This window comes from Stylophora pistillata, chromosome 6 (assembly GCF_964205215.1).
Source record: "Stylophora pistillata chromosome 6, jaStyPist1.2, whole genome shotgun sequence".
NCBI classification, from domain to species: domain Eukaryota; kingdom Metazoa; phylum Cnidaria; class Anthozoa; order Scleractinia; family Pocilloporidae; genus Stylophora; species Stylophora pistillata.
The window spans coordinates 3,650,001-3,672,500 of record NC_142524.1 but is presented as its reverse complement, the minus strand read 5'-3'; the positions used below and the strand labels follow the sequence as shown (position 1 = coordinate 3,672,500).

The window sequence follows — 22,500 nt, the reverse complement described above, 5'->3', positions numbered from 1 at the left end:
AGATTTACACACCTACCAATATTTGGCACTGTTTCTGGTATGGTTAAATCGATGGAACTACGTTCGTAAAAACAATCGCGTCTTACAATCGATTAAAACGGCCAGTTACGGCAATTATGCCATAGTGTATTTGATGTGTAAAGCTCGAGGTCAAAGCATGGATGATTTTTTAAGTTATTTTACAAGGTCTGATTACGTGCAAAACGATCATATTGTAGGAAGTATGTTAGAGGACATGATTCGAGGGTTAATAAAATAATTTTGATGAGTACTACCAGTGTCATTTCTGTGTGTGAGAGAAACATGGCAACATCCTGTTTAGAAGAGGGATTTTCCATTAAATGCCCAGCCAATCTTTTAATAGTGGGTCCTACCAGTTGCAGTAAAACGATGTTTCTAAAACGCCTGCTGCTAGAAAACCCGGAAGTATTTTCCGTACCCCTGAAACGCATTCGGTATTGCTACGGGTCGTGGCAACCGAATTTCGATGACATGAAAAAGCATGGGATAGAATTTGACGAGGGAGTGCCTGACGACGATAAGATTAAAGAATGGTTTGGTGATACGAAAGGTGGCATGTTAGTCTTGGATGATTTGATGGCGGAAGGCGGAAACGATAAAGACATTCTGAATTTGTTTACCCAATATTCGCATCATTTAAATCTCATCGTATGCTACCTCTGTCAAAATATGTTTCCAGCGGGGAAATATGCCAAAACCATCTCTAGAAATGCCCAATACATCATTGCCTTTAAAAATCCGCGGGATCAAATTGGATTAAGGAATCTGCTCTTGCAAATGTATCCTACCAAATGGCAAGAAGTCATGAAAGTATATAACGAATGCACGGAAAGACCGTATGGTTATTTGTGTTTTGATGTACACCCGGCGAGTCACGATTCTATGAGACTGGTGAGTCATCTCTTAAAACACGAAGGTTGCATGAGATGTTACAGAGATGCGTAAACGTAAAATTCGTAAGAGGAGTAGGAGGCGACAACGCGGACGAGACTTGGTAGGATCATTATCATTAGGACACAATTTACATAAATTCCTCGAGAAAACGCCGGCGTTGAGTCGAGCGTTGGCTAAACACTTTAACAAGAGACAACGCGGAGGAGACTTCATAGGAGCCTTAATAGGCCCCAATTTGTATAAAAACATACTCAATACTCAGGTGTTGAGTCAAGTGATGGCCAAACGTTTTATCGAGAGACTCAACCGGAAAAGGAAATAAAAACGTTTGACGTCAGCCATTCTTGTCATTGTGTGGGTGAGTGGACCAGTGAAAAGAGGTCAGGGGATTATAAATGGCCAGACGCAATAGACACGCTGTGAGAAGACGCAGAAAAAAGACCACAAATAAGGTTACGAGGAGAAAACAACGAGGAGGGATATTACCTTTAGCTGCACTGATCCCTGCTCTCATTGCTGGAGGAAAAGCTGTGGCGTTAGGAGCCTTGAGTGGTGCTGCAGGATTTGGTGCTAAGAAAGCGTTAGACGCAGCTACGAAAAGAAGGAGAGGACGAATTGCCTAAAAAGAAATGTCGATTTTTTAAAATCTATCTTGCGTAAAAAAAATTCCAAGTTACGAAAGGAAAAAATCTTACACGCCAGTAAAGATCAAATCAATAGTGTGAGTGAAATGGTCATGAACATGCTGAGACGTCGCCTTCCCTTACCGCCACAGACGGTGGCTAAATTGAGCAAGTATAGCAAAGTGTTGCGCGAGATAGGCAAGCACGTCAACTCTTTAAAAAAACGGAAACAGTTACAGGCTGCTCAGACGGGTGGAGGCTTTTGGTGAGGAATGAACAAAGTGTTCTGTCACTGTCCGGTAAAACAATGAGTGAACCCAAGATAGAAGTAGAAGAGAATATAGATCAAGTAGACGCAGGTATTACCTTTCATATCGAGTTTGATGAGAGTGGTGACAACAACAGCACGGGGTGTTCCTGGTTACGATGGATAAGCGAACACATTGTGATACCCTTGATTAAACTATGGAAACAAAACTGAACGTCAACCCGCAAGAATTTCAGGCCTTGGTAGATTTTTATAAGGGGAAAATATCAGAAAGTACCCTGCTAGATAAAGGAGCACGAGTGGCTGCCGAAACTCAAATGTTACTTGGAGATACACGCACGCCAGCAGGATTGAAAGAACCCATGGTAAAACAATTATTAATGCAAGAAGGACAATTAACCGATCAGTTGAGACAATTACCCGCGGGTGTCAGACCTAGTCAAGACGATCCGCAGGGAAATCTATTGGATTCCGTACAGGAGAATCTTCTCAAAGATTTGGTTCGTTCCGTCAAAACAATCCAAGTGCCTACTGCTGCTGGTGCCGTAGTACAAACTCCTTCACCTTCCACTTCCAAGAAAAAGAAGAAAAAACAGATCATCACCCCCAAGAAATTATTTTCTACACCGGGAACTAGTACTGCCAAAAAACCCATTCAGTTTCCCTTTGGGTTGACGAGTCTAAAGATTTACCTTTGATACCCATTCTGACGGGGAAAAAACGATTGTTACCATCGACTCCACTGGGATCTTCCAAGTCCAAGCGACATAGTATTCACAAGATAAAGAGTGGGATCGAACGGGCGTGGGATCTGTGGGAAAAGAGAGGTTAGGATCCATTGCAAGCCATAGAACATGCGGAATACAAAGCGCCGGAGAGTAAAGGCAAAAGCCAAGGCAAAGGGAAAGGGAAGAAGTAACAGAACAAAAAGGAGACAATCTGGTGGAAAAATCGATCTTCAGAAATGGATTAGTAAACTAGGCATAGAATTTCATTGGCCGGGGTATCAGTACATGGGTCCAGGGACGAAATTAGCCATGCGTCTTAAACGCGGAGACCCGGGTATTAATCGTCTCGATAAATTAGCCAAACAGCACGATATCGATTACAGCAAATCTAAATCTCTTGCCGATAAACACGCAGCCGATCGTAAAATGATTACGGGTATTCAACGCTTCGGAAAAAACACCATGACGGAACGTATTGTGAAACGCATCATGCAGGCTAAAGTAAAAGCTGGATTGTAATAAAAAGAAATAAAGTGTGTGGAAAAGGAATCATTTGTGTGTGTCTTTATTGGAGTGAAGATGATGAATTCCTTTTATTTAACCCTACCGAGTAACGATGGAAGTAAAAAATACTTTCCCAGCAACACTCACCATTCTTGGAAAAATCAACTGAAATCACGCATCAATTCACACGGAACGTGGAAAGTAGGGTTGGCGAGTATCACACTTCCTTACGCTCTGTCACTCAAGAACCGATGGGAACCTTTTTTGAGAGGATTATCAGACAATCAGGTCCTTCTCACAACCAGTCGCTTAGTCGTCAACTCGCAAAGGACCTTTAAGAAAGTGACGTTTTTCATCAGGTATGGCGAAGTCAAAAAGCATACATTACTTACACCCTTTGATATCTTAGAAGCCCATTTTCAGGAAGAACACATCAAATTTGTATATAGTCTGGATGATATGTGGAGAAGTCATTTACCCAATGACAAATCCCTTCAATTTGAAGTGACATGCGATCGAGAAAAAGGAACCGTGAAAGTATCGTGTGAAAACATCGATTCAGGCCATTTGAGAGATGTGCGCCTTAAAAGTGATGTCTACTTTGAGTTACATCGAGACCTCTGCAGGTGGGGAGGATGGACAGAAATCACCTAGGTAGAATTCACCGATTTGCAGGGAAGGAAAGTGGATAATGATAAGGTAGCACGCCCCAGGGCGAATCTCTCTGTGGCCAAACGCGGTATAGACTGGCCATTAGGTAGAACGTTTAATACCCTTCAAACTTCGTACTATTATTACGACATTCCTTGGAAAGATGATTCGGTCCGAGATACGCATCGTTTTTCACTCAGTGATATCATCTGGACCTTTCATTACAACCCCCACAATACACCTTCTACGGCCGTCAGCCACCGCAATCTTTACGTCTATTCTTCGCTGTGTGCGCCATTGACCATGGGGGATCAAACGACCAATTTATTACACCAGATACCCTACCACGAACATTTACAAGGTGCGGTGTATTTCGAACCCAAACACATTCATTACATCCCCTTATGCAATAATCATTTTGATGTCATCGAAACGCAAGTGGGTGAAACGACGAAAAACACGCTGGCCGAATTACCCGAATTTGGACCCAGCATTGTGACGTTGCATTTTAGAAAGATTAAATAAAGTGTAGCGTTTACAGCGACCAAAATCTAAACTCTAAAGTTCAAGGGCGTGTTGCTCCAAAACGCGGTTAACGAGGTGTTTGGGACTATTATACTGATCGAAATGACAACGCAAAGTTGACTGTTTGCACGAATCTTTATTCTTGAAAAGTAATCGACCACGAACCACAATCAATGACGAAAATAACGATTATTCTGACAGTCAATCAATCTATCCAACGATCGATCGTAAACTGAAACAACAATACAACGAAGTTATATCAATCTAACGAAAAGCCGCGGAATACATGATCAAAGAATCGCATCTTAAATACTGGGCTCTAAAGTCTATAACGAGATTAACAATACAAGTGAAACAGAACAAAAGTTTGGAAACAAATTAAAAGAGTTTGATGACTGATAAACAGCCCATTGTTCTATCTAAATGATGGGTGTTCACTGACTCGCAAATTGGCACGAATTTGGCCTTTGAATCTTAAATCTATACAGATCATTGCAATATTTGTTTGTATGTTGTCGCCCAACACTGAAAAGACTGGAGAGGGAAAAACAAAGTTACAAAGGTACTCACATATCGGTCCTGCTTGTGTCAGAGGTTGAGAAAAACGAAAGGGCGAACGTTAACCAAGGCTATTCAAAACTTACGAAGAACTGATTAAAGGGACGCTAAAATTGCCTTTTATATGCGCGTGGTGACGCTGAAAGGTCCGATTACAAAACCAATAGAAATACAGAAAAACAGATAAGCATTGTAACTATGTGGCTATCTAAGATCATTCTGAAATTAGTGAACTAATCAATAATCAATCAAAAAATGAGCCTTCTGGCTAATGTCCTTGACATGGCTCCTCTGAAATATTCATATTTCACCTATTGTAATTATTAATCTATTAAAGCTCAAGCGTTGTCTAAATAAATTTTCCTCATAAAGTTCAGTTCATTTCCTGTCAAGGCTCCTCGGCCGGGAATTACTCCGGTTCTTGTCCCTTGGCGCTTGCATCAACAACACTAACTTCTGGATTGGTCTCTCGAGATACCGCACTGAGCCAATCCTCTTGCCTCGTTTATCCAAACAGCTATCCGCAAGAGCTATTTGGACTTTACGGACTTGGCCATCAGGGCTAGGGTAAACAGTTGAAACACGAGCAAGTTGCCATGCGCTCCGAGGGAGATTCTCGTCTTTGATCATGACGATGTCATCAACTTGTAAATTTCTCCGATTGCGTGTCCACTTCTGCCGATACTGGAGACTGAGAAGAAATTCCTTTCTCCAGCGAGTACAGAACTCGTTCGCCAGGTGTTGGACTCGCCTCCAGCGCTTCCTGCAATAAACATCTGATGGCTGGAACGCGCCTGGCAGAGCAAAAACAAGCTTTGACTTCATCGTCAGGAGATGGTTAGGGGTTAAAGGACTTGGCAAATCTGGATCAGCAAGTTGGGTCACTGTCAAGGGGCGACTATTGACTATTGCTTCGGCTTCACACATCAAGGTTCTAAGAGACTCATCGTCCAGCTGTTTCCTGTTATCCTGGAATAGTGACGAGAGAACGTTACGCACGGATCTAATTTGGCGCTCCCAAGCTCCTCCCATGTGGCTCGCTGCTGGGACGTTCATCTTGAAGGAAAACCAATCGTACTGTTCTTCTAGTAGAGTCGTTTTTAACTTCTCTTGGTCCATCTCAGCTAGCGCTTGGGTAAGTTCTTTATGAGCTCCAACGAAGTTTGTACCCTGGTCACTCCTTAGCTGGTGGATGGGACCACGGCGACTAATGAATCTCCTCAAGGCATTGATGAAGGAGTCCGTCTCGAGCGAGTTAGCGATCTCGAGGTGTATAGCTCTCGACGCCAAGCAGGTAAAGAGGACACCATAGCGTTTCAACTCTGTACGACCATTTTTAACAATGAAGGGCCCAAAGTAATCCACAGCGCAATAGGTGAAAGGTGGTGTGGATTCAAGGCAGTCCTCAGGTAGATCTGACATTCTTTGCTCTTGAACTGAACCGCGGAGTTTCTGGCACTTGACGCAAGACGAAATCAAGTTGGTGACTATCGATGAACCTCCGAGTATCCAAAAACCATTGGAGCGTATTTCATTTAAGGTCATTCTCTTGTCTTGGTGATGTACGCGTTGGTGATAATGTTTAGCAACCAGGTGGGTAACATGACTGTCTCGCGGAAGTATGATGGGGAACTTGATGTCATTAACTAGGGTTGCCCACCTGAGACATCCACCAACTCGTAAAATTCCGTTAACATCTAGAAATGGATCAAGCATGTAAAGCGAACTACCTGTTTTCATGCTGGTAATTCTTTGCCGTGTGAAGACTCTACTTTCTTTGTCAGTGTTTTCTTGCTTCATGTTCTTCAAAGTTGCTATTTCTTCTTTAAAGGCCTTTAACTGTACTGCACGAATTATTGCGCGCTGTGCGCTTTCCAAGTCTTTGACCTTAACTTCTTGAGGTTCTTCGTTGTTACCACGTTTCTTGTGTACGCGCTCTTTCAGGAATCCGACGTAGCATCAACAAAGGGCAACTGCGCGTTTCGCTCTATACCAGTCAGAAAATATTCCATTCTCTCTGCAAGGGTTAACTCCTCTGTTAACTTCTCTGTGGCTGCCTGGGCGGTTGCCATGGCGACAGACTTTACTTCTGGATCACTATCGTGAAGGTTGTGATCTTCGTTGCTGGTAGGCCACTGTGTTTCTTTCTCCCAAAGAAATGGTGGTCCAGTGATCCATCAGGAATCTAGTATCTCTTGTGCTTTCATGCCTCGCGATGCTTCGTCTGCTGGATTCTGTTTTGATTCAATGTACCTCCACTGATCGACAGAGGTGTTGTCTTGAATGTCTTGGACTCTGTTGGAAACAAACACGTGAAATCGCCTACTCTCATTCCTTATGTATCCAAGCACCACCTTGCTGTCCGTCCAGAAGTACTCCTGATCGATATGATACTCTAGTTCTCGATGTAGCTGTTCGCTTATTCTCACTGAGCATACGGCGGCGGTAAGCTCGAGTCTAGGTATGGTTACAGGCTTCAGCGGCGCTACCCTGGACTTTCCCATGACGAAGGCACAATGGATTCTCTGATTTTCGTCTACTAGTCGCAAGTAACTACACTGGCCATAGCCTTTGATGCTTGCGTCTGAGAAATGATGAAGTTGCACATTTACTACACGACCGAGGTTTTCAGGTTTGTAGCATCTGGGAATAGAAAGGCGCTGCACCTGCAGTAAATCTGCTCTCCAATTTTCCCACTTTACCTTGATGTCGTCTGGTATTGGGTCATCCCAGCCAACTTCATGGTGACACAACTCGTGGAGAATCGACTTCCCATCCAACAACAGTGGGGCAACGAATCCGAGTGGGTCGAAAACTGAGCTGACAGTGGAGAGAATCCCTCGTCTTGTGCAAGGCCTGTCCTGTAGCATGATGGTGAATTGAAAGCAGTCTGACTCGACGCACCAGTGAACACCGAGAGCACGCTCTAAGGGAAGCGAATCAAGGTCTAAATCTAACTCCTTCATGCCGTCTGCTCTGTCTGACTCTGGGATTTTTCTGATGACTTCTTTGTTGTTAGATACAAACTTGTGCAGATGGAAACCTCCTCTTTTAGGGTATATCCATTGGCCTTTCGTTGATTAACCACCGTAAAGGGAATTGACATCTCTGACAATAACACCAATAATGAGGTGTATAATACCGACAAGATGTGCATTTCTACCATACTTCTGCTGGTTTATAAGCGATTCCTTTACTCCAACTGACGTGTTTAGGCATCATTCAATTCTAAGTAAAGCAATCTTTTCTGTAATTTCCTGTATCTGCTTTGCCATATATACTTTTCTCAATTCTCTTATCTGTACTCTGTGCCACGCTTCTTTCTCTATCTCATCAAACAATATATCACATTGGCCACATTCGCATGTCAAGTCTTCAATGGAAGGCATTGCTAAAATGAAGGAAGTGAGTACAAAACGAAAGATTTATATACGCTATTTTTTTATGACAGCTTGTCAATCAGAGTGAATTTTTTTTGCGTTTATGTATAACCTAAACTTACATTTCTACATTCATTTCAATCACCATGTCATCTGAAAAACAACTGTACCTAGCACATTTGGGTGAGGAGATTGAACAGAATCCCCAGTGGGCCGGAACCATCCTAGACGAATTATTTGCCATTGTCAAAGAAAAAGCTACCACGCAAGATCTTTGTGAAATACGCAGACAAGTGACAAGATACATTGACGAGATTGAAACCTATGATGCAAAAGTGGGAGAACATTCTACTTTCCATCAATTGTACAGAGACATGATGACAGCTTTCCTAGCTTATGTTACTTATTTACACCTCAAATATCGTGCAGAGTGAACAAATAAACCAATTGTTGTACTTAATCCCTCTGCCATCTTAGATTCTTTTGTTTTTGAAAAACCGTTATGATGTTTTTATTCACCCTACTCACGAAATTTAACCCTAACAACCCTCGTACACCTACACGAATTTTAACCCTAACCCTAATAACCCCTCGTACACCAACGCCATATGAATAACCCCTAATAACCACCTCGTACACCTACGCAGCATGAATAAATTAACCTCGGCCGAGACACTCGGACCCAGGCCGTGCGGGAATCACCAGTAAGGCGACCTACACTACTTAGCTGTGTGGCTCAGGGTAAATACTTCTTATTTACCCTAGTGTTTAATTGTTCAAATTGGGTTCAGTGCCCGCATGTTAGGTTTCATTTTTTCCTCTTTTCTTTTTACATTGATCACGGCTGTTTCAAAACGCCCGCCAGTGGAAATTTAGTGCGCGCGTGTCAGATTTACATTTTTAAATTCAAACCGCTGAAAATGTACGCTGAACGGCTCAACAAGAACATCGCCCAGAATACTATTGTCTTTCGTGACATGTACTTGCAGTGCCCATTTAATCAGCGGGCAGCATAATAATTTGCATATCCTGAACCAGTCGGATGTGATTGGTCAGCAGGTAAAGCTTTGGGAATACACGAGTCTCTTTGCAGATTTGAGCTGCTGTCAATCAAACGGTTGGATGCGTAAAGTAAATCCCAAGGTGATATAAAGTGAACAATAACACTAATTAACAATAGCCACGCTCTTAACAAAACGTTTAGCAAATTCGTTTGCAGCGGATTCTTAGAAAGACTGACAGACTCCCGTTGGTTAAAATGTTTTCTGAATTATAAAAATTAGTATCATGAAAATAGAAAAATTTAGAAAATAGTATCGTAAAGAATAGGCGGTTTAAAAAGTGTAAGTCGCGATCAGGCGGTTTTCGAGGGCGAAAGGCCTGCGGTTGCGGACTGACAACAAAGAAACGCCTGATTGAAGGTTATAAAAAGCGGTGCTCAGAAAGCTAGCTAATCTGTGGTCAAGTGAAATTTTATTTTCATTCAATCTTTGTCTTAAATGTGGTTTTGGCGCGCCCCCGTATTAAAGAGAATAAGGAGCGCGAAAAAATGGCCTTTTCACAGTTTTATAGAGAGCGCGATGTGCGGGTCACTCGCTTTAACTTCAAGTTGACACTTGTGTTGTCATACTCCACTAAAAAATTTTGATGGCTAAACAGGGCTTTTCTTCCTTGTTTATCCGTATTGACGGTAGTAAAAGCATATCACACACTTGCACTTCACAATCGCGCTTTTTTTTTCACCACCGATAAATGCAGTCCGACCAAACAGAAGAAAAAGCAAGCAAACCTACTAACAAACGGCCGCCACGAACAGGTTGACGGCCGAGGGAACAGTTACATAATTATTCACAGTTTGATCCGTTTTGAATAATCAAAACACATAAATAGCACAGTTTCATTCAATCCAATCAGTAGCTCAGTAAAGCTTATTTGCAACAACATGTCGAAGCATGCGAGACATCAGCCAGGCTTTTACGCAACATTATTGAATGATGTCCGCCATCGTGGCTTTCATTCGAAATACCGACCGAAGGTAAAACCTACTGTTATGGGCGTTTACGAAGTTGAACGTATTGTAGCAAAACGAGTTCAAGGAAGCAGAGCAGAGTACTTCATTCAATGGCAAAGCTACTCCCCAAGTGAAAATACGTGGGAACCAGCCGAGCACCTACCCGAAGAACTCATCACTGCCTTCGGGAACAGATCTGTCGATCCATTTCGCGCTGATGAATGCCGAGAGAGACTAGCTCTTTTATTTGAGAAGGGTTTAAAATCGCCCCTGGCATGCAACGATACTATCACGATACGGCACGATGTAGTACGAGCGCTCTTTCCTGGTTTGCCAACAGACCTCCGTGGGTCTCCGTACCTCGCTAGTGAAGAGGAACTGATAGCAGCAGGCAGGGGTTTCATTAACTTTTGAAGTAGGAGGGTTCTTGTGTTAGAGTAAGCGGGCACCCCCACCGACACGAGGGCCGAAGGCCTGAGCCGCTAGGGGGGTCCGGGGGCATGCTCCCCCGGAAAATTTTTAAAATAAGACTCTCGGAAATGCATTTTCCAGCATTCTGAGGTGGAAATTTATTATTCTACATCCTCATTTTGCAAACACAAATTGTGAATAATTTAAGGAGGTTTTACCCACTAGCACAAAGTAACTATATGAAAGACAATATTGCAACTGTTCACAGCCTCAGAGAATTTACTAAATTGACAAACATTGTTCTTTCATTAAAACACTACTGTAACTGTTCACAATTTACTAAATTGACAAGCATTTTGACCTCATTAAAACACTACTGCAACTGTTCGCAGACTCAGGGAATTCACTAAATCCATAACATGAATAATTATATTAAATCTAACTCATTGGCTTATATTGTTTACTTTGTTTACAAATAAACAGTGTTAGGTGAAACAACTAAACTAAAAGTCATCGAAATCAGAGCCATAATCTGAATCATCACCGTCATCTGCAGGTAGCTCAAGTGCTTTGGAGGTTGCATCAACTTCCTCTGCAATTGAAGGGTGACTTGGCGTGACACCCTCCGCGTCACCCTCCGTCTGTACACCAGCATCCTGCACAGTTACAAAGTTCTCACTTATATCACCGGCGCTGGCAACCACTGGTGTGCTGACAAACTTTGGAGGACACTTTCGCCGTGGTTTTGCAGCTAACCAAGCTCTAACAGAAGCATCAATCACTTCTTCAAATTCCTTACTTCCCACTTTTGGACCATTAATGAGAATGTGTAGTAGGGCGTTGAGCATGTCATTCTTCATCCTACTCCTAAGCCTTGTCTTCATCAGTTTTAAAGAACTGGCACCCCTTTCTGGCCATCCATTTGAGACTGGAAGAGAAATCACTGCCTCTGCCACCTTTGCAACCAGTGGAAGATTAAATGGAACCAGGTCCTTCATGAACATTAGCTTCTGGAGGCACCAGTCAGTTGAAGTGACTGTAGGTTTGCTCCCACCAGGGGGCTTTCTTACTTCCTCAGGCAGCTCATTCTTCCATTTTGCCAAGTCGTACTTGAATACCTGCCACTCATTCATCAGCTGCCTTTTGTCGCTGTCTTCATCAAAGAACTGCTCAGCCAAGAGTTTCACTGATACACTGCCATAATCCCTAAATCCCGGCTGGCCCCTTTCTGGAACTAGTGCAGGGTCGAATATGCTAAAAGCAGACAGGAGAGGAAGGGTGGGAAATCTGCTGTTTAAGCTTTTTTTCAGTGAATTGACATATTTCACCAGGAAATTGCTGAGAAACAGCTCATCTCCATCAGAAGCAATGAGATCAGCTTGTTCCAGTCTGCCTCCAGGTGATAGATCTCTAAGAAACTCAGTGACTGGAACTCCCGTCTGGACAATCTTGTCAAGATCGTCAATACACTTCTGAATTGCTGGCTTTATATGGGAGAAGGAAATCTTTCCTTCTTGGAAGGTGCAGCTGAGTTTGTTGAGAACAGGAAGAACGTGATGCATGACTGTTACCACCCCAATGAATTTCACTTTGTACATTTTTCCAAGAAGACCTGATGCTTGGGCATCTTTCTGGTCAAGTTGCCTTAGTGTAAGCATGAGGGGTATGTAATCCTTATGTACACCCTCTACAGCCTTGCCCAGAGAGAGCCACCTTGTGCGAGTAGCTTTAGCAAGTCGACGGACACACTTATCTTTAGCCTCTTTAGAAGGCTCTTGCAGCTTTTTCACAGAAAGTTGGGTCTTTAGATATGCTGCAAGTCGTTTGGGGGAATTTTCAAAAAATTCCAGGCCTGGAAAAGCCATCTCTCAACTTCTTGCATGTATGCGATCTCATCATTAGTGTCACAGCAAGCAAGTGACAGTTTATGGCAGATGCAGTGAATGCTGACAAGGTGTTTGTTTAACTCTTTGAGTCTGGTAGCTACCCCACTGGTTTTTCCCGTCATCACTGATGCTCCATCCGTGCAAAGGCCATTGAGCTTTTCAACTGATAAGTTACACTGATTTAACTCCTTTACAAGAGTGCTTGTTATGGTTTCTGCATTTGCAGAATCAGATTCAACAAGGAGATCATTAGCACTAAGAAACTTAATCTCTGTGCCACCAGAAGTGCTGTTCCAAAACTGCACGAATGTGATTAATTGCTCAGTGACAGCAATGTCTGTTACTTCGTCAATTAGAAGGCCATAAGAACCTGCTTTTTTTATTTCTTCTATAATCATGTTCTTGACCACATTTCCACTTGTCAGGAACATTTCTCTCACTGCAGCAGGAGATTTGTGGTTAAAATGCTGCATTTTGTCTAGACCAACAGCCCGGAACAGATTTAGCAAAGAGAAAAACTTAACATTGGCAACTGCCTCCTTTGCTAACCAGTACAAGGCTGCAAAAGCATTGTACAATACATCATTGCGAACTGCTTTCTTTTCTTCATACTGTTGATGAAACATTGACACCCTGTGATTCATTTCAGCTTCCACAGCAGCTTCATGCATTTTGGTTAAAGAATGTTCTCTGATGGCCTCTTTCCTGTATCTTGTGCTGGGTGTAGTGCTGAATACTGCAGCATTGTTTTGAGTGTTCAAAGTTTTATGTTTGCAGCAAAGAAAACAAAACATGCCTTGGTTTTCTGAGAAAAGAAGCCATCAAATGCCTGTGGTGTTATCATAGGCTAGTTCTCTTTCTTCAACCCAGCTGTGATGAAATCGTCTCTTCTTCAGCTTCTTCTGCCTGGCCTCTTCTTCTTTTGAGAAATCTTTGCAGCTTTTTTGTTTGCACTCATAGTAGTTGTGCAGGTTAGCAAGTCCACATCTCTCCATTTCTAATAACATAATGTCATCTGCTATTGCTTTAGAAACATTTGTCCCACGAGTTTTTTCTACTCGCTGTGACGTATCTGAGACTGCTTCATTAGAAGACTTTGTTTCTGCCTCTCCAGTAGCCTCTTGTACTGAAGGCACTGTTGAATTGTCTGCCAGGGCGAAAAGAAGTAAGCAAAGCGGCGAAATCGGTGGCGAACGAAGGGCGATTTTGATGATTTGTTTATATTGAAAGGTCGTCGCGATTCACTGAATCTTTAGACATGCAAATATACTTTATTTATATCCACCACTGCAAGTTTATGATGTTGAAGAAATGACTTGTGAAGTATTAAGAACTCACCTTTTGACTTCTTTGAAACGACAAAAAAATTGTCAAGGACGCCTTGAGAAGATCTTTTATTCGTCGCGGCCATTTTAAAACCATGTGCTTTTCAGTCGTGTGAAATGTCACGTGCAAATGTTATGCAACAGCTGACAAGAGGGGGTCCTGGTATCTACTTTGATATCGTAAGCGATGCGTTTCGCGAAGACACGCGATGCGATCAAACTTTGAAATTTATTACTTTGCTTGACAAAACACTCGTTAATCCGGACACAGAAATATTAGTTTACATGTAAAAAGGATTGTAATTCGGAGTTGCAATTCCTGGTTAACTAGCTTATGCTAGCAAAGCGGGAGAGTTGTGGAAAGATGTTTCGGTTAGTCTGAGTTTTTTTATTGTTCTTTTATTTATCCACTCATGACCTCATTTTTGTGAAGGCGGGTACTGTACTCAGAGTAGACGGGTGCCGGTACCCGGGTCCCGGCTTCTAATAAAACCCCTGAGCAGGCCTTGGTCCTTATCTGAAGAGGTGTTTAACAGTAACAGGCGGCGGATGTCGCGTCGAAGCTCCAGTCAGCTTGAAGCTGTTTCTTGGCAAGTCGCTTTCCTTCGTAGATGAACAAGGCCGCAAAATAGCTCCCCGCCCGGTAGAGAAAGTTCAGATCAAGTTTACGAAGAGTTATTTCGCCGGACACATCCAGTGAGCCAAATGCTGCTTTTTCGAAAACGGCTTCTTTAGAAGCCACCAAATGGAATAAAAGTTTATGAGCAACAGTGGTATTTATTCATAGCTGCACAGTTACTTATTGATAAGTCGACACCGCTTTTCGAGATAATAAATTTATTTAATTTTTACAACTTGATTCCGCAGTTTTTTCCCTGATGACACTATGTCTGGGAACCTATGGAAAAAAAAACATCGGTTTTAAGTCTTAACAGTCCAATTGTTTTCTCCGATTAAATTATTCTGATGTTGCGGGTAGATTGGTTAGAAATTAGACCTAAGTGAAACATTACTAACATCATGCCACAACTTTGGGCTCAATTACAGACTCAAGAGAGTGGCGGAGATCGACGGAATCGCACCTACGATAACCGCAACTAGTATTATCGTTCATTTTGCATGAAATACGTTTTTTAACACAAAATAGTCATTTACCGGTATTCTGGTTCTCCAGAATTTCCTGCACGGCTGGCTGGAAACCCACAAACTGGAGTGCCAGCAACACCATAAAGTCCCTGTTTAAAGTTGACAGTTCCGGAAATGACCACTAGAACAATAAATTCTTTGAAGAGCATAAAACAATGATGCAATCATGGTGAAAAATTAAAAATCCACAAGATACTAACCATCTCTGAAGGGGATCCATTTGCTGGGTGACCTAAAATCAGGGGAGATTAATAAGATTTAGTCCAAATTCACGCCATTTGCGAGTTTCAAAACGCGACATGTGAAATCTCTCTGTTTGAGAAATTGCTATGAAATAATGACTTGTTATTCATGTTTATTAAAATAGATATGAATAAATTCTACTTACTTCACCTGACTGGGCTAAGTGCCCTTCCAGGTAGGCGCCAAGCTCCTCTAAAAAGTTGGCAACTTGGCCGTCAGTGAATGTGAGCTGCAAAATGAAATGTTTGGTGATTTTGAAAAACTATTCTATGTTCGAAGCTGAGCTCAAGAATGTGGCCTAGTTGCCAAGAGTCCAAATTAGGAAATGAAAAATGTTTTACCGTTATTAATTGATCTTGCGCGGATGACATGTCTCTCTCACACAACACGCGAAACAAAGGGACTCGGAGACTCAGAGCTTACGAAGAGTAACAACAGTACTTGCGCCAAGCAGTTGTTCGCTAAGATTGTCTGCGCGCGTTTATTTTACATCAGAAAGAAAACGGATGCGACGGCGATTGAAATGTGGACATTCTCAACGTTTGGAAAGACCTTGGAAAAAGGTACGTCTTGTAGTAATGATGATAAAGCCTGTTAACTCAGGAACGCCCTACAAGCCCATCTAAACATTTAAATTCTCATTTTATTTTCTTGCTTGTAATAAAATGCTTTTTAATACTTGTTAAGGACGGTCATCAGGTGTTTTATATAATTTTGAATTAGGGCTGAAGATAACTTGGATTCTCGTCAGTTTACATGGTGCCTTCTTGCTAACTATAAAATTGGAGTCGAGAGAAAAGGGATTAAAATATTTTTATTTTAGGGGTGCTTCACCCACCACCCATTAAGCTGGTCATTGCTTTCATGTATTTGGTGGCTCCTAAAGGAGCCGTTTTGTTTTAAGTGTGAGTAATGCAGGGTTACTCAGACCTGGGCATTGTTTCTGAGCTCAATAGAGCATTTATTAGGTCTTGTTTTCTGGTTCTGGGATTAACTTTCTTCCCTGTTCTCTGCTCAAGCAGGGTAATGAGGTCAGGAACTTTCTTCTTCTTGAGGACACTTTCAATCATTGCTTGTGGCATTGGTGTTGTTGACAGAATTGAGGTTGAAATTCTGGCAACCTTCTTTGCAGCCTTCTGCTTGCCACCATCCATCCAATATGAGCTGTCCCTCTTTTGGTATGGCCGTTTAGCTCTTTCTTCCTCTCTCAGCTCCTCTTGCCTTTTCTCCACCAGCAGCAGGTTTGTTGCAGCATCCCATCTGTTGATTTTACGGTGGAAATAGCGCCGCAAATCATCATTCTTCTTCTCAACACCTGTTATGAAATGTCATGTTACTTTTCTTAATTGCAGGTCTGGCTTCTTACAACTTCAACAATGCCAAATAATAAATTTATCTTGGGTATTGTTACAATGGATCTATAGAATAAAGTAAAGATGCATACCTTGGCCACTAAACATTTTAAGGCTTCCATGGTTACGCAGCATTACTGGCACATGGTACACCAAGCTGTGCATGTATGGGGTGATGATTATGGTCTGTGAATACCCAGGACCAGTGCCAGACATGTTCAGCATCTGTTTTCCCCAACTCTGTGCCTGCAAGAGTAAGCAAATGTTTTTGTTACATAGTTATGAAAAACCTTGTTACTATTATGATATAAATATATGAGCAGTCTTATGTTTTTATGTATATGGTGTTATCTTACCTTGGTTTCAAATGCTGTAATGTCATCATCTGTCAAATTCTCTTTGTTCAAGATGTCTAGCAGCTCTCTGAAATTCTGAAATCACAGGCAAGCAAGATGATAAGTAAGTTTTTACATACTTGTAACAGGTCTATTATTGTAGCTTGCATTTATCAAGCAATTGAAAATGCTTAGAGTTTTACACATTCTAGATATATAATATGTATACTAGACTGTGTGCATGTGCTCATGATGTAATTTGCCCCTGGTGTGTCCCAAAAATTTTTGATGAACACAATAAATACATACCATCCATAGTTGGCGGGTTATCTCAACTCTCTCTTGAGGAAGAAACTTATCAAACAAATCAGGCAGCTTCTTTAGTAAAATCCTTTTTTCCCCACCCAAAAGAGAAGTCCACTCCAATTTCTCACCAACCCAGTAGACACGAAGGCTCACACCCAAGGAACGAACGGCTACAAGAAATTCTTGTAAGTGAGTCTCAGACTTTTGTCTTTTGTGGTTGTCATCCTGCAAACATACATGGTTGCATTAGTTTCCATGAATATGAAAATACTATTTACTTATGTTTATTGTGTTTGGTTAAAATGTCTTAAGTAAGATGAGTATATGCCTCAGAACAGGAACACCACATGACACTGGCCTTGCCTTTTTCAGTAGATCACTTTGTTTTGATTCTCTGTCTGAAATTTTTTGCTGGATTTCTCTAAGGTCTCAACAAAAGGGCATGTTTGATATTTACCTTATCCCATTTAGTAATGTCATAGATAAGTCCTTCCTCTAACCGGTCTGTTATTCGTAACATTAGATGAAGCTCATCTAAGACAACATTGCTTACAGGAATTGAGAAGAATGGCTCTGAATGGCATCCTGGCTGTTTGGACCAAGTACCATCAACTACCCGCAACAGCTCAGCACTTTGAAAGTGAGTACATTTATGGGACATGTTGCACCTAGAAATCAGTAAATATGTCAGTTACTTCTACAAAAATGAGAAATGTAACTTGAGAACATTTGTTAATGCTTCATGTTTTCCTTATTACAGATTAAGTTAGAAGTTTTGCAAAATGGTATGACATTGTGACCAGAATGTTACATGATCTTGTTTACCTGTCATTCTTAAAGATTTTACACCAAATACAGCTGTTGTTGGAGGTGGCAGCCTTCATTCCCATAGCTAGGAGTAGGAACTGTTGGAAATAATATGAAGTTCATGTACATTATATTATAATACAGTGGGATCTTGATTACTTAATCCTTCCTTAATCCTTCGTTAGGGTTTAATTAAAGTGAAACAAATCCAATGGCAATGACTTTTTGCTTGAGTTAAATCCAGATCTTTTGTAAAAAAATGCATACTGTCAGGAGAGATAACTACTTTTTCAAAATCTTAGAATAGGTACATGAAACTTGATTTACCTTGTAATCTCCTCCCAGGAAGAATTCTAAATTAACTTTCTGGCCATCAACCACAATATGACCCTCTTTGATGGTGGCATTCACATCACAGATGACATTTGCTAGTGATGCTTTTAGAGTCTGGTACTCCTCCTTTCCCTTGATGATGGCAATGGTGTGGTTTCCTACAAAGGATAATTTTTTATAAAAATTAATTTAACTTCCAGTCCGTGAGTGCATATAAAGAGAATTTCTAAATAGTGTTTGTATTTTTTTTTTTCAAATCATGCTACATGTAAGGTGGCATTTGTCTAAAACTGGTTTAGTTGTTTGCTCTTCCTATAAGCAACTTACCTGAGCTTGACAAATAATTTTGTCCATTCTCCACAATGGCAAATGAACACACAAAAACATTGCTGCTGTGAGACATTCTGGTGCCATCTCCTGATATCTTCACTTTCATGGTTTGTACAGGCAATTCAATATTCTTCAGCTATGAAAAGAATGCAACACAGGAAACAATTGGATCAAACTACGATGCTGAGATTTTGATTGGCCAGGGAACTGAAAAAGAAGTTTATTTGTACCTCACAGAGGCACAGTGTGAGTGGAATCCTTGACATTCTCTTTTTTAGCTCAACTTATTGTATAGTTGGCAATATCTCTTTGACTTTAATATTAAACATGTTAAACATGCTCAAACATGTTTGGGCTGGTATGTAAAAAGGATTTTTTGTATCTGAAGACTTTTACACTGGGCATCTAATACATTAGTGAAAACAGGTTATAATACAACTTACGTGTTGTCGAACTTCATGCTCCAGAAGAAGTTTGAACGGCAGCTCTGCACCTTGTGCATCTCCTGGTGTCCGTCTAACTTCCCACTTACTGTCCAAAACCTTGGTGCAGCTTTCAATCAGGTATGTCCTGGGGAGACTCTTTTCAACTTGGGTGAGTTCATGATATCCCTCCAGTGAAATGGAAAATCTATCCATAATAAATAGGAGAGCCCTGATCTTTTCCTTTTCCTCCTCATCAAGGTTGTCATAGGGCTTATTAGGTTGGCCTGTGAGAAAAAATAGAAAAAGCCTAGTTATCAAACTGCTCACACTAAACAGTATCAAAGCCTAGTGAACATTTGAAAGTGAGAGTTAATTTCTATACTGAGACATACTGTAGGGCTCCAGGAACAAGCCTACTTTGTTATGAGATTATTGTTGCTTTTTAACATACTTGTGTTCTTCTCATTTGACATATCCTGATTCCCCTCTGAACAGAGAATACTCTCTGCAATAAAGGGAAAAAATTCTTGATATTGAAGTGTTTTGGTAAAACAAAACTGGGGTGAACTATAGTCACCTTCAGACAACTGGGCCTTAGTCATCATTACAACCTATGTAGCGGTAGTTACCTTGATTAAATTCTTGACTTTGAAATGTTACATTGATCAGCTGACCAGTAGTGTCTTCTAGACTCAGCGATTTTGGAGTCAGCCCATATGTCTCTGCAAACCACAGTGCAGTCTCTGCTTTTTCTCTGTAACAAATTAGAAAAACATGGTTTTCAGAAATTTCGTTCATATTATCACAAAAGTGCAAAATAAAACGTGCCTTGAAAATTGGTCAAGTCCGATAAATGTATAAGATAGATACCTTATTTCCTTGAGATGTCTCCGTTGTTGTCGATGTCCGACATTTTCAATGTGTTTGCCTCGATGGCCATTTTGTCCTCGCAGACATCTTAGCTGGGCCATTGCATTGTAAAGCTGCGATGCCTTGTCTATGCAAAGGGTAACATATGGGTGGAAGTCAGTCAAGTATATTTTTACTAGTGTTAGCTAATAGAGTTCTAAAGCCGTGACGTCACGTTACCATGGTGCTAAAAAACTCAGTTCCAAACAAAGGCCCAAAACGTGACCGACGCCATGCAAAATGTCGGCCCTCTCTATCTCGTCGCTCATTTCTTTCTTCGGAGAAGAGCAGAAGTCAATTACGAAGGGTGAAAACCACTACAAATCAGGCCATGTGGAGTCATTTAATTATAGTCAGGGTATTTTACGAGGAGAAGTGCACGCAAGCATGCGAAACAAAGTCTACAAAGTCACGGTGAGTGGAAATGGTTCCAGAATACTCACTGCAGATGCGGCTTGTCATTTAAGCTTATTTGTTGCTTTGAAATGCTTCTCAGTGAGATTTTTAAGTTAATAGCAGTTCTTTTCCATGATAATTTAATCGTGGAATAACTAGACGCGCAAACTTTAGCGTTGATCCACTTTGTTGTTAAGGTCGTTCGATGTATATCGATGTGTTAGTTCAATCGAGGCATGGAACTGTTCGTTCGTTTGGAGTCTTCATGTATTTAGAAGTCTTTGACAGTTGCTTTTCATGTCCTCACGCGTCTTTTTTTTTTCCGATTTGCTAGGTTTACTTAGATAGCGAGAATGCTATAAGATCAAGTGAGTGCGAGTGTCCAAGGGGGAAGTTTAAGTGCAGCCACGCGGCTACACTTTTCATTCACGGCATCTACAACGTCAGCCGGACAGATGTTGAATGCAATTGGAAGAAACGCAAAGCAAATACACCGCTCTCTTGGCAATCCGTCGAAGAAATGTTTCCTCCCACAAAACAGTATTGCTGCTTATCAAGAAACCCTACTCAATCTGATCGGTCTTCCCTTTACAGAGACCTACAGGAGTATGGAAGATTTACTGGCCTTTGTTGGCTTATGAGCCCTGAACCAGCTACTGTTAGTAACCTTCCCATACCGACAATAGAGGATATCATTTACTCGGAAGAATTTCTTACATTACAAGGATCACAGCAACAAATTGATTGCCTAGTAAGACAGGCAAAGATTCCTGATGAGTACATCTTAAAAATAAGTGACATTACCATTGGACAGAGAAACAACCCAACTTGGCATTTAGCTAGAAGGGGCAGATTAACAGCAAGTAACTTTGGTTGCGTTTTGAAGGCCAAACGGGTGACCCAGTCTCTCTTGAAGCGCCTTCTTGGAGAATACGATTTGTCTGGAGTTAAGGCTGTACAATGGGGTGTGAACAATGAACAGGAAGCACTCAAAGCATTCACTATGTTGACAGGGAAAACCGTCCAGGAAACTGGTATTTGGTTGGATGCTTCTGGAATCCTTGGGGCCTCTCCGGATGGAATTGTAGATGATGAAACCGTCCTAGAAGCTAAGTGTCCTTACACTGAAAGGAACCTAACAATTGAAGAAGCCATTGCTACTTCACCAACATTTTGCTTAAAAAAAGCACAGGATGAAAATGGATATGTGTTAAAGAAGGACCATGTCTATTGGGACCAGGTACAGGGTGAAATCTTTTTTACACAGCGAAAGTTTTGCTACTTTGTTGTTTGGACTTCTAAGGACGTGGCTGTTGTCAAAATAGAGCAAGATGAAACCTGGGATGCAAATATTCCAGTCTTGAAAGAATTCTATTTTAAACACATTTTTCCCAAGATAGTGGAAGGTGCATTGTAATTTTATTTCCTTAAACAGACATGCGTGCAAGGCTTTTCACCTGAGAGTATTGGTTGTACTGTCTCTGGCTGTAACTTTTCTCGAGCAATCTCAGTGTCACCAGCAAAGATTTGGTAAATGTATTGGACTATTGGGCCAAATTTTAAAGAGATAAACATAAGATTGTAAATTTGAGTAACAAAGAGTGCAGGTTGTGTTGATCTTTATTATTTCTACTAAATGTCTTACAAAATATAATGGCATTCTGACTTTGTTTATATATTAACATAATTGAAAAAAGTTATTCGATTGACTCAGTTCTATCATATGATGACCATTATATTTGTTTACTGATAACAGCCAAACATCCTTTTTGTACTCAGATCACTCAAACTCTGCCCCCTCACACCCCTCTTTGATAAGTGGAAATTGTAAATTTACCAGTGCAGCACATAACTGAAAAATAACATCAGCATAACATCTTAAATAATATGGGATGAAAGTTAAAATTTTGAAATCCTTTAACCTTGCATTTGCCCTCTCTACATGGATCCTTGCTCTGGCAATGGATTTTGTTTTCCTTGCTTCGCTTTCAGTGAAAACACCATTATTCAAAAAAGGTGGAATGTTAAGAGAAACATTATTGGGCAAGATGTCTTGGATAAGAAAGCCTTTGTCGGCCAAAACCATATCCCCTGGAACAAGATGGTTCAACAGACCTGACTGTTGTACTATGG

General features: G+C 41.2%; 7 protein-coding genes and 2 long non-coding RNA genes across 9 annotated transcripts in view; 2 read left to right on the top strand and 7 right to left on the bottom strand.

Annotated features, from left to right (window-relative positions):
• The window catches only part of LOC148727772 (uncharacterized protein F54H12.2-like), a 7,032-nt gene extending 2,415 nt beyond the window's left edge, over positions 1 to 4,617 (top strand). Inside the window, exon 1 of the mRNA XM_088726066.1 lies at positions 1 to 4,617. This exon is cut by the window's left edge and continues 2,415 nt beyond it. The gene's annotated coding sequence lies outside the window, so the exon portion shown is untranslated.
• A 533-nt stretch (positions 4,618 to 5,150) lies between these two features.
• On the bottom strand, positions 5,151 to 6,572 carry LOC111347571 (uncharacterized). Its single transcript, XM_022954803.2, has one exon. It carries the CDS (start codon positions 6,570 to 6,572, stop codon positions 5,151 to 5,153), a length of 1,422 nt encoding a protein of 473 aa, XP_022810538.2.
• Positions 6,573 to 6,949: 377 nt separating this feature from the next.
• LOC111331080 (uncharacterized) lies at positions 6,950 to 7,738 on the bottom strand. The gene has a single exon (XM_088763107.1). The coding sequence runs from the start codon at positions 7,736 to 7,738 to the stop codon at positions 6,950 to 6,952; it is 789 nt and encodes a 262-aa protein (XP_088619233.1).
• Positions 7,739 to 10,835: 3,097 nt separating this feature from the next.
• On the bottom strand, positions 10,836 to 13,628 carry LOC148727771 (uncharacterized). The gene has a single exon (XM_088726065.1). The coding sequence runs from the start codon at positions 12,437 to 12,439 to the stop codon at positions 11,078 to 11,080; it is 1,362 nt and encodes a 453-aa protein (XP_088582191.1). The 5' UTR covers positions 12,440 to 13,628; the 3' UTR covers positions 10,836 to 11,077.
• Positions 13,629 to 14,308: 680 nt separating this feature from the next.
• LOC148727770 (uncharacterized) lies at positions 14,309 to 15,565 on the bottom strand. The gene is made up of 5 exons (XR_015989094.1): positions 15,516 to 15,565; positions 15,320 to 15,403; positions 15,132 to 15,163; positions 14,941 to 15,020; positions 14,309 to 14,683 (listed from the first exon to the last, which is right to left on the bottom strand). It is a non-coding gene; the product is annotated as an uncharacterized LOC148727770 (long non-coding RNA).
• Positions 15,566 to 16,094: 529 nt separating this feature from the next.
• LOC148727769 (uncharacterized) lies at positions 16,095 to 19,390 on the bottom strand. Its single transcript, XM_088763106.1, has 9 exons — positions 19,081 to 19,390; positions 18,635 to 18,773; positions 18,302 to 18,465; positions 17,993 to 18,072; positions 17,625 to 17,835; positions 17,171 to 17,392; positions 16,883 to 16,957; positions 16,619 to 16,772; positions 16,095 to 16,489 (listed from the first exon to the last, which is right to left on the bottom strand). The coding sequence occupies exons 1-9, from the start codon at positions 19,273 to 19,275 to the stop codon at positions 16,095 to 16,097; spliced, it is 1,635 nt and encodes a 544-aa protein (XP_088619232.1). The 5' UTR covers positions 19,276 to 19,390.
• Positions 19,391 to 19,590: 200 nt separating this feature from the next.
• LOC148727768 (uncharacterized) lies at positions 19,591 to 20,080 on the bottom strand. The gene is made up of 2 exons (XR_015988581.1): positions 19,933 to 20,080; positions 19,591 to 19,816 (listed from the first exon to the last, which is right to left on the bottom strand). It is a non-coding gene; the product is annotated as an uncharacterized LOC148727768 (long non-coding RNA).
• Positions 20,081 to 20,117: 37 nt separating this feature from the next.
• On the top strand, positions 20,118 to 22,076 carry LOC148727767 (uncharacterized). Its single transcript, XM_088724739.1, has 2 exons — positions 20,118 to 20,385; positions 20,702 to 22,076. The coding sequence occupies exons 1-2, from the start codon at positions 20,212 to 20,214 to the stop codon at positions 21,782 to 21,784; spliced, it is 1,257 nt and encodes a 418-aa protein (XP_088580865.1). The 5' UTR covers positions 20,118 to 20,211; the 3' UTR covers positions 21,785 to 22,076.
• Positions 21,970 to 22,500, bottom strand: part of LOC111324805 (uncharacterized) — a 2,261-nt gene continuing 1,730 nt past the window's right edge. Inside the window, exon 3 of the mRNA XM_088724738.1 lies at positions 21,970 to 22,500. This exon is cut by the window's right edge and continues 905 nt beyond it. Within this exon, the coding sequence (XP_088580864.1) occupies positions 22,148 to 22,500 (353 nt within the window). The 3' untranslated portion in view covers positions 21,970 to 22,147.

Bases quoted from the DNA above. Each gene is read 5' to 3' on its own strand.
- LOC111347571 (XM_022954803.2), bottom strand. From the start codon at position 6,572: ATGAAGCAAGAAAACACTGACAAAGAAAGTAGAGTCTTCACACGGCAA.
- LOC111331080 (XM_088763107.1), bottom strand. From the start codon at position 7,738: ATGAAGGAGTTAGATTTAGACCTTGATTCGCTTCCCTTAGAGCGTGCT.
- LOC148727771 (XM_088726065.1), bottom strand. From the start codon at position 12,439: ATGGCTTTTCCAGGCCTGGAATTTTTTGAAAATTCCCCCAAACGACTT.
- LOC148727769 (XM_088763106.1), bottom strand. From the start codon at position 19,275: ATGGATAGATTTTCCATTTCACTGGAGGGATATCATGAACTCACCCAA. The intron at 18,466-18,634 runs GTAAGTTGCTTA...TATCCTTTGTAG, and splicing joins AAATTATTTGTCAAGCTCAG to GAAACCACACCATTGCCATC. The intron at 16,490-16,618 runs GTATGCATCTTT...ATTTCATAACAG, and splicing joins TAAAATGTTTAGTGGCCAAG to GTGTTGAGAAGAAGAATGAT.
- LOC148727767 (XM_088724739.1), top strand. From the start codon at position 20,212: ATGTCGGCCCTCTCTATCTCGTCGCTCATTTCTTTCTTCGGAGAAGAG. The intron at 20,386-20,701 runs GTGAGTGGAAAT...CCGATTTGCTAG, and splicing joins ACAAAGTCTACAAAGTCACG to GTTTACTTAGATAGCGAGAA.